At 46.9% G+C, this 10,239-nt stretch overlaps 1 protein-coding gene and 1 non-coding gene across 2 annotated transcripts; one reads left to right on the top strand and one right to left on the bottom strand.

Annotated features, from left to right (window-relative positions):
- Positions 1 to 697: 697 nt before the first annotated feature.
- On the top strand, positions 698 to 1,087 carry LOC129044987 (peptidyl-prolyl cis-trans isomerase A-like). The gene has a single exon (XM_054503301.1). It carries the CDS (start codon positions 698 to 700, stop codon positions 1,085 to 1,087), a length of 390 nt encoding a protein of 129 aa, XP_054359276.1.
- An 8,849-nt stretch (positions 1,088 to 9,936) lies between these two features.
- Positions 9,937 to 9,997, bottom strand: LOC129006985 (U7 small nuclear RNA). Its single transcript, XR_008492169.1, has one exon. It is a non-coding gene; the product is annotated as a U7 small nuclear RNA (small nuclear RNA).
- Positions 9,998 to 10,239: the final 242 nt, after the last annotated feature.

Genomic DNA, 10,239 nt, shown 5'->3' with positions numbered 1-10,239 from the left:
GTCATTTCCTTTTTTTTTTTTTTTTTGAGACAGAGTCTTGCTCTGTCACCCAGGCTGGAGTGCAGTGGCACGATCTTGGCTCACTGCAACCTCCACCTCCTGGGTTCAAGTGATACTCCTCCCTCTGTCTACGGAGTAGCTGGGATTACAGGCGCCCACCACACCCAGCTAATTTTTTTTTTTTTTTGAAGTAGAGATGGGGTTTCACCATGTTGGCCAGGCTGGTCTACAGCTCCTGACTTCCAGTGATCCACCCACCTCGGCATCCCAAAGTGCTGAGATTACAGACGTGAGCCACCATGCCTGGCCTATTTTGTCATTTCTTATTTTCATTTATTTGGTTCTTTTTATCTGGCAGTGTTGTAGGAGTTATTAAGAAATTATTGGCTGGGCGCGGTGGCTCACAGCCTATAATCCCTGCTCTTTGGGAGGCTGAGGCGGGTGGATTACCGAAGGTCAGGAGTTCCAGACCAGCCTGACCAACAAGGTGAAACCCCATCTCTACTGAAAAATACAAAATTAGCTGGGCATGGTGGCAGGCGCCTTTAGTCACAGCTATTCGGGAGGCTGAGACAGCAGAATTGCTTGAACCCGAGAGGTGGAGGTTGCAGTGAGCTGAGATGGTGCCACTGCACTCCAGCCTTGGTGATGGAACCAGACAGACGCCGCCGCCGAGGAAAACCTTGTACTATTAGCCATGGTCAACCCCACCGTGTTCTTTGACATTGCCGTTGACGGTGAGCCCTTGGGCTGCGTCTCCTTCAAGCTGTTTGCAGACAAGTTCCCAAGGACAGCAGAAAATTTTCATGCTCTGAGCACTGGAGAGAAAGGATTTGGTTATAAGGGTTCCTGCTTTCACAGAATTATTCCAGGGTTTATATGTCAGGGTGGTGACTTCACACGCCATAATGGCACTGGTGGCAAGTCCATCTATGGGGAGAAATTTGAAGATGAGAACGTCATCCTAAAGCATACAGGTCCTGACATCTTGTCCATGGCAAATGCTGGACCCGACACAAATGGTTCCCAGTTTTTCATCTGCACTGCCAAGACTGAGTGGTTGGATGACCTCAGGTGGATCACTTGAGGTCAGGAGTTAGAGACCCACCTGGTCAACTTGGTGAAACCCTGTCTCTACTAGAAATACAAAAATTAGCTGGGTGTGGCAGTGTACACCTGTAATCCCAGCTACTTGGGAGGCTGAGGCAGGAGAATCGCTTGAACCTGGGAGGTGGAGGCTGCAGTGAGCCGGGATAGCGCCACTGCACTCCAGCCTGGGCAACAGTGAGACTCCATCTCAAAAAAATAAAAACTTAAAAAAAAAAACTCTCCCCTCAATTCCCCAATTTTTTTTCCAAATCATGTGACTTCAATGGAGCCAGAAATAAAATTTGACCGTGTTTAATAACCTGCCTGCTTTCCCTGTTCCTCTCCCCTCTCCTCACACCCTGTAACCAAGTCCAAACCTAGACTCTTTACCGCACAACAGCCAGTAAATCAGGAGACAAGGTGCTGGAGCAAGGGAGGCGACTTTATTTAGAGAGCCAGCAAATCACGAAGATGGCAGACTGCTGTACTAACACTGTAACTCATCATGAATTAATATAAACTTCGGGCCCCTGTTATGTTAGGGAAAGGGGAAGAGGAAGGGGGTTGAGACGAAGAGGTGACCGATGACCACAGATATCTGGGCACCAGCAAGGACCCGAGGAGGTTGGGAACCTTCTCTGTCTTGCTCATGTGACAATGTTCCTATAAATCTTTTTTCTTTTTCTTTTGAGACACAGTCTCACTCTGTCACCCAGGCTAGAGTGCAGTGGCACAATCACTGCAACCTCCACCGCCTGAGTTCAAGCAATTCTTCTGCCTCAGCCTCCCGAGTAGCTGGGATTACAAGTGTGTACCACTATGCCCAGCTACTTTTTGTATTTTTAGTAGAGACAGGGTTTTGCCATGTTGGCTGGGCTGGTCTTGAACTCCTGACCTCGTGATCCACCCGCCTCGGCCTCCCAAAGTGTTGGGATTACAGGCGTGAGCCACCACGCCCTGCCTATAAATCTTTAACATAACATTGTGATTTGTGTGTACTCCCTTCTTATTTCCTTGGGAATTAGTTTCGGGAAGGGACTATTATCATCCTCATTTTGACGTTAAATTAGGCCAGGCGCAGTAGCTCACACCTATAATCCCAGCACTTTGAGAGGTCAAGGTGGATGGATCACTTAAGGTCAGGAGGTCAAGACCAGTCTGGGCAACATGGTGAAACTCCGTCTCTACTAGTAATACAAAAATTAGCCGGGCATGGTAGCGCACACCTGTAGTCCCAGCTACTCTGCAGGCTGAGGCTGTTGACTCGCTTGAGCCTGGGAGGCAGAGATTGCAGTGAGCAGAGATCTTGCCACTGCACTCCAGCCTGGGCAACAGAGCGAGACCATGTCTCAAAAAAAACAAAAACAAAACAAAACAAACTATAAACTAAATTCCTCCCATAGTTAGCTTGGCCTAGGCTCCTTTGTGCAGATATAAGTAAAAGCAGTTAACAGATACCATGGGGGTGGGAGTGGTTAGGAGCCAAATGGAGCTGTCATGTTCCCGGAACCAAGCAAGGTCTGGCTGTTTTTTCTCGAGACCCAATAACGAGAAACAGACAAACTAGGAAAGAAGGGAATTTATTGCTGTAAGCGGATACATGGAGAAGGCCGGAGATAATTCCACCAGACCAACTCAAAGTGTTACAATTTCCTTTTTTTAAAAATTTATTTTAGACCACACCTTACAATTTTCTTAATGCTTATATTGGCTGGGGTTATGTGCCTACGTGCAGTATAACATTTGCCTAAGGCTATTGATAACTAATTTTGTTTCAACTAGAAGGTCAGAGGCAAAAAAAATACTTGCTCAGTCCAATTAAAATGGCCCCAGGACCTTCAAGTCCTGTCTACTGTGGTACCGGAGTGATTATTTCCAGCTTATCTCCTTTACAGCTTGGTCCGGAGAGCTGCCTTACACTCTCCAATGAATCTATTCAAACAGCTGCCTCTGTTATTTTGACTCGTTTCAGATTTTGTCGACCCGAGAAGGGTTTTGGCACTAGGAATGTAAGACTGTCTCTATTATTTTGGCTTGCTCCAGGTTAGGGAGAAGCCCATTCAATGCTCCGACTGACCATATGTTTCATTTCTAGCTTTGGTGTCTGAGCACTGATTTCCCTAGGTTTAACTATTTGCTCCATGTTAAGGCGGCGCTGTGGATATCTGCCTGTGTAACTGGAGTGCTATGCAGGCCTGTCTGCGTGACTGTCATGCAGGCCTGTCTGCGTGATTGCCAGGGAGGATTGGCCTGCCACAGTCATGCTAGGCCTCCTTTTTACTGCTACACCCTTGGCGCATCTTCATATTTTTTCCCCATGCGGGAAGAAACTGTCTCTATAGATCAGCGAAGCAAGTTTCCATGACACCAGATCTGGGCCAAGCTGTTGTGCTCCCTCCTCCCCCTGAAATGTGCCCAAACACCAGGCTCTTAGATTCCCTTTTCCTTCAAAGAGCTTCTCTAGCCTGTAGCCAACTCTGACAGAGCTCCACTAATGCCACCCACCCACCCACCCACATCTACACACACACCAACACTGGCTGTCACTTACAGAAAGCTCTGCTACAACAGAGCTTCTCTGAGGGCCGTTCCTCAGAGTTAACCCCCAGGGGACACCCTCAGTGCATGAAGCGGGGGTGAGGGGGTTGATGAATAAATACGCCACCTTACTTACCCCTTTCAGGGACAATTCTGGGGCTTTTTCCACAGACTCACATGTGTTCCCAGCAGGACCGAACCCTTATTGCCCATAGCAGTAATTTGCTCAGTCACAAGCCCAAATGTCAGAGGTGTGTGAACCAGAGCAACTCCATCCGGAGTAAGGACTGGGTAAAATGAGGCTGAGACCCAGTGGGCTGCATTCCCAGATGGTTAAGGCATTCTAAGTCACAGGATGAGATAGGAGGTCTGAACAAGGTCATAAAGACTTTGCCAATAAAACAGGTTGCAGTAAGAAGCTGGCTAAATCCCACGAAAACCAAGATGGTGATGAGAGTGACTTCTGGTCATCCTCACTGTTACGCCCCCACCAGCACCATGACAAGTTTACAGATGCCATGGGAACATCAGGAAGTTACCCTATATGGTCTAAAAAGGGGAGCCATGAATAATCCACCCCTTGTTTAGCATTTAGTCAAGAAATAACCATAAAAATGGGCAACCAGTAGCCCTCGGGGCTGCTCTGTCTATGCAGTAGCCATTCTTTTATTCCTTTACTTTCTTAATAAACTTGCTTTCACTTTAGGACTCGCCCTGAATTGTTTCTTGTACGATATCCAAGAACCGTCTCTTGGGGTATGGATCGGGACCCCTTTCCTGTAGCACAAAGACAATAATTGCACCCAAATTCTCATCTCAGAGTCTGTTTTGGTGGAAATGCAAACTAAAATAAACTTCTTCCTTTTTTTTTTTTTTTTTTTTTGAGACAGAATTTCGCTCTTGTTGCCCAGGCTGGAGTGCAATGGCATGATCTTGGCTCATCGCAACCTCCGCCTCCCGGGTTCAAGCGATTCTCCTGCCTCCGCATCCCAAGTAGCTGCAATGACAGGCATGTGCCACCACGCCCTGTTCTCTTGAATGTGGCCTCCTTCTTTGTTTCGGAGACAGGGTCTCACTCTGTCACCCAGGCTGGAGTGCAGGGACGTGATCATAGCTCATTGAAGCCTCGAATTCCTGGGCTTCAGCTATCTGCCCACCTCTGCTTTCCAAGTAGCTGGGACTACAGGTGCATGCCACCACACCAGCTAATTTTTTTTTCAGTATTTTTATTTCTTGTTTATTTTTCTTTTTTTATAGACATGAGGTCTCACTATGTGTTGCCTGGGCTGGTCTCAATCTCCTGGGCTCAGGTGATCCTCCCACCTTGGCCTTCCAAAGTGTTGGGATTAGAGGCATAAGCCACTGCCCCCAGCCTCCGGCTAATTTTTAAAAAATATTTATGTAGAAATGGGATCTTGCTATGTTGACCAGACTGGTTTTGAACTCCTGGGCTCAAGGGATCCTCCTGCCTCATACTCCCAAAGCGCTAGGATTACAGGCGTGAGCCACTGCGCCTGGCCTCCAAATTCTGTAATAAGCCCTTACCTAGTTCTCTTCCTGTCTCCCTCCAAAGGTGTTCCCCCGAGTCTGTGGTTGGCCCTTCTTACCATTGTCTTCTGAACAGTGTCCTCTGCAGTCTCATCCATTCTGACTTCAACCATCATCTTTTTTTTTTTTTTTTTTTTTTTTTTTTGAGACAGAGTCTCACTCTGCCACACAGGCTGGAGTGCAGTGGCGTGATTTCAGGTCACTACAACCTCCGCCTCCTGGATTCAAGCGATTCTCCGGCCTCGCCTCCTGAGTAGCTGGGATTACAGGTATGTGCCACCATGCCTGGCTAATTTTTTTGTATTTTTAGTAGAGACAGGGTTTTACCATGTTGGCCAGGCTGGTCTCAAACTCCTGACCTCAGGCAATCTGCCCACCTCAGCCTCCCAAAGTCTTGAGATTACAGGCTTGAGCCACCGTGCCCGGCCTCAAGGCAATTCCCAATTCTGAGCCTCTAGGGCCAACCTCGGTTTGTAACTTCAGCTATGCATCTGTGTTTTCCTGCAGGAACCATTCACCCCTGTGCTTGTGGTGTTCCTAAAAACCCTGTGGGAAGAGCAGGGGCAGGCAGGGCTCACCATAGTGGAACTGGGACCCACATTTCAGCCACTCTCCCACTCCATGCTGGGTGAAGCATTGAGTAGCTACAGTTAATTACAGAAGACTGGTCTTGGCTTTACCCTCTTCATTGGGGATACCATGGAGCCTGACTTGGGGACTCCTACTCTGGGGACAGTAGCAGAGAGTAGGTGGGACTTGAACCTCCCAAGTTACCTCCACCCAAATCTGAGTTGCTCCCCAGAACCAGGCTGTGGTTCCTGCTTGGAGAGTGTTTGGGTTTTTTTTTTTTTGTTTTGTTTTTGTTTTTGTTTTTTGAGACGGAGTCTCGCTCTGTCACCAGGCTGGAGTGCAGTGGTGTGACCTCAGCTCACTGCAACTTCCAACTCCCTGGTTCAAGCAATTCTCCTGCCTCAGCCTCCCGAGTAGCTGGGATTACAGGCACGTGCCACTACGCCCAGCTAATTTTTGTATTTTTAGTAGAGACGTGGTTTCTCCATGTTGGCCAGGATGGTCTCAATCTCCTGACCTTGTAATCCACCCGCCTTAGCCTCCCAGAGTGCTGGGGTTACAGGTGCGAGCCACCGCGCCCAGCCGGAGAGCTTTTCATTAGATCCCTAGCCAGGGCTTAAAACTGATCTGAGCACATTGCCTTCTTCTATTAATTCTTTTTTATTATTATTTTTTGAGATGGAGTCTCGCTGTGTCACCCTGGCTGGAGTGCAGTGGCACGATCTCGGTTCGCTACAACCTCTGCCTCCTGATTCTTGTGCTTCGGTCTCCTGAGTAGCTGGGACTACAGGCGCGTGCCACCATGCCCAGCTAATTGTTGTATTTTTAGCAGAGACAGGGTTTCAACATGTTGACCAGGCTGGTCTTGAATCCCTGACCTCAAGTGATCCATCCCCCTCGGCCTCCCAAAGTGCTGGATTACAGGTGTGAGGCAGTGCACCTGGCCCCTCTTCCATGTTTTAACACCTTCAAAGAGCAGCTCTTTCTCCTATGAATCCACTTTTATGCAGGCACCAGGTTCAATACCTCAAAATCAGTCCACTCCTGGCTTTCCTTGCTGCCCATATCCAATCGGTTGCCGAGACCCTGCTGGTACTGAAGTGGTTCTCTCATATTTTCCTTCCCTCTCTATTGCTGGCAGAGCCATGTCAGTTCTGGCAGGCAGCTGAACTATGACAGTGACCTCCCACTCGGCCCACCCAGCTCTAGTTTCTCCCTTCCTCCCTGTTCTACCCAGTGAGACTCAACTGCTGTCACTCGATAAAACCTTCAATGGCTCCCAATTACCTACAGAATAAAGCACAAATTCTGCTGCTTGGTTTTCAGCCTCTTCATGACCTAGGCCCAACTATCTTTTTTTTCCTTAACTGATAACTTTTTTTTTTGAAGTGAAATTTACATAGTGGCTCACGCCTATAATCCCAGCACTTTGGGAGGCTGAGACGGGCAGATCACTTGAGATCAGGAGTTCAAGACCACCCTGGCCAACATGGTGAAACCCCTTCACTACTAAAAACACAAAAATTAGCCAGGCGTGATGGTGTACACCTGTAATCCCAGCTACTTGGGAGGCTGAGGCAGGAGAATTGCTTGAACCCGGGAGACAAAGGTTGCAGTGAGCCAGGATTGCAGCACTGGACTCCAGCCTGGGTAACAGAGCGAGACTCTGTCTCAAAGAAACAAAATAAATTTGCATAGTATTAACCACTTTTGTTCATTTTGAATGACCAATTCAGCCACATTTAGTGCACTCAAAATATTGTGCAACCAACAGCTCTCTCAAATTTCAAGATTTTTTCCTTTACCCTTAAAAGGAAGCCCTATACCCACTAAGAAATCACTCCCCATTTCTCTGTCCACTCACCTCTTGGTAACCTCTAATCCACTTTCTGTCTTTATGGATTTGCCTGACCTGGATGTTTCATATAAATGGAATCATACAATATGTGGCCTTTTGTAACAGGCTTCTTTCAAGTAGCTTAATGTTTTCAAGGTTCATTCATATTGTAGCATGTGTCAGTACTTTGTTCCTTTTTATGGCTGAATACTACTCCGTTAAGAGTTGGCTGGGGCCGGGCACAGTGGCTCAAGCCTGTAATCCCAGCACTTTGGGAGGCTGAGATGGGCAGATCACAAGGTCAGGAGATTGAGACCATCCTGGCTAACATGGTGAAACCCCGTCTCTACTAAAAATACAAAAAATTAGCGGGGCATGGTGGCAGGCACCTGTAGTCCCAGCTACTCGGGAGGCTGAGGCAGGAGAATGGCATGAACCCGGGAGGCGGAGCTTGCAGTGAGCCGAGATGGCGCCACTGCACTCCAGCCTGGACGACAGAGCGAGACTCTGTCGCAGAAAAAAAAAAAAAAAAGAGTTGGCTGGGCACCGTGGCTTACATCTGTAATCCCAGCATTTTGGGAGGCCAAGGCAGGTGAATCACGAGGTCAGGAGTTTGAGACTAGCCTGACCAACATGGTGAAACCCTGTCTTTACTAAAAATACAAAAATTAGCTGGGCATGGTGGCGTGCACCTGTAGTCCCAGCTACTCAGGAGGCTGAGGCAGGAGAATCGCTTGAACCCAGGGGGCAAAGGTTGCAGAGAGCTGAGATCGCACCATTGCACTCCAGCCTGGGCTACAGAGCGAGACTGTGTCTCAAAAAAAAAAAAAAAAAAAAAAAGAGCTGGCTGGGCGCCATAGCTCACGCCTGTAATCCTAGCACTTTGAGAGGCTGAGGTGGGTGGATCACTTGAGGTCAGGAGTTCGAGATCAGTCTGGCCAACACAACAAAACCCCATCTCTACTAAAAATACAAAATTTAGCAGGGTGCAGTGGTGGGCACCTGTAATCGCAGCTACTCAGGAGATTGAGACAGGAGAATCGCTTGAACCTGGGAGGCGGAAGTTGCAGTGAGCCGAGATTGCCCCACTGTCCCCTAGCTTGGGTGACAGAGCAAAACTCCGTCTCCAAAAAAAAAAAAAAGTATACCACATTTTGTTTATCCTTTCATCAATTTCCACCTTTGGGTATCACAAATAGTGCTGTTGGTTGGGCATGGTGGATCATGCCTGTAATCCTAGCACTTTGTGAGGCCTAGACAGGCAGATCACTTGATCTCAGGCTCAACGTCGCAAAACCCTGTCTCTACTAAAAATACAAAAAATTAGCCAGGTATGGTGGTGCACTTTTGTAATCCCAGCTACTCTGGAGGCTGAGGCAGGAAAATTGCTTGAGCACCGATGGTGGAGATTGCAGTGAGCGAAGATTGCATCACTGCACTCTAGCCTGGGTGACAGGAGTGAAACCCTGTCTCAAAAAAAATTAAAAATTTAAACAAATAAATAATGCTGCTATAAACACTTGTGTATAAATTTCTGTGTGGACATATGTTTTCATTTCTCTTGGGTGTATATTTAGGAGTGGAATTGCTGGGTCACATGGAAACTGTATGTTTAACTTTCTGAGAAACTGCCAGGCTGTTTTCCACAGTGGCTGCACCCTTTATACATTTGCACCAGCAATGCTGAAGGGTTCCAGTTTCTCTATACCCTCACCAACTCTTTTTTTTATTTGAGCCATCCTAGTTGAGGTGGTATCTCATTGTGGTTGTGATTTAATTTCCCTAATGACAATGACACTGAACATCTTTTCATGTGCTTTTTGGCCATTCATATATCTTCTCTGGAGAAATGTCTATTCAAGTCTTTTGCCCATTTTTTAACTGAGTTATCTTTTTTTTTTTTTTTTTAGATGGAGTCTCGCTCTGCTGCCCAGGCTGGAGAGTGCAGTGGCACATTCTCGGTTCACTGCAACCTCCGCGCCTCCTGGGTTCAAGCGATTCTCCCACCTCAGCTTCCCAAGTAGCTGGGACTACAGGCGCCCGCCATGCCCAGCTAATTTTTGTGTTTTTAGTTGAGACAGGGTTTCGCAATGTTGGCCAGGCTAGTCTTGAACTCCTGGCCTCAGGCGATCCACCCGTGTCGGCCTCCCTAAGTGCTGGATTACAGGCGTGTGCCACTGTGCCGGGCCCTATGTTATGTTTTCGTTGTTGAGTTGTAAGAGTTCTTTATATATTCTGAATATTAAACCCTTATCAGATATATGATTTAATATTTTCTCCCATTCTGTAGGTTGTCTTTTCACATGCTTGATAATGTCCTTTGAGGCAAAAGATTTATATTTATTTATTTATTTTGGGGCTTTCTGGCAAAACTGGAAAGCCTGCTAGACAAATTCTAAAACAGCTGTAACACTCAAAAGATTTTCTTTTAAGAAAAAGAAAGGGAAGAGGAAGAACTGTATCTCACTTTTGTTGCTGACTTTCTATAGTTATATATATATTTATATTTATGTACATTAATATATATGTGTATATGTATTTATGTCTATGTACATAAATATATATGCATATATATATATATATTTAAAACCAAGGCTGGGCACAGTGGCTCATGCTTATAATTCAGTGCTTTGGGAGGCCAAGGTGGGAAGATACCT

This window comes from Pongo pygmaeus, chromosome 8 (genome assembly GCF_028885625.2).
Source record: "Pongo pygmaeus isolate AG05252 chromosome 8, NHGRI_mPonPyg2-v2.0_pri, whole genome shotgun sequence".
NCBI classification, from domain to species: domain Eukaryota; kingdom Metazoa; phylum Chordata; class Mammalia; order Primates; family Hominidae; genus Pongo; species Pongo pygmaeus.
The sequence above is the reverse complement of the archived record's forward strand: the minus strand, read 5'-3'. Positions and strand labels throughout refer to the sequence as shown.

Bases quoted from the DNA above. Each gene is read 5' to 3' on its own strand.
- LOC129044987 (XM_054503301.1), top strand. From the start codon at position 698: ATGGTCAACCCCACCGTGTTCTTTGACATTGCCGTTGACGGTGAGCCC.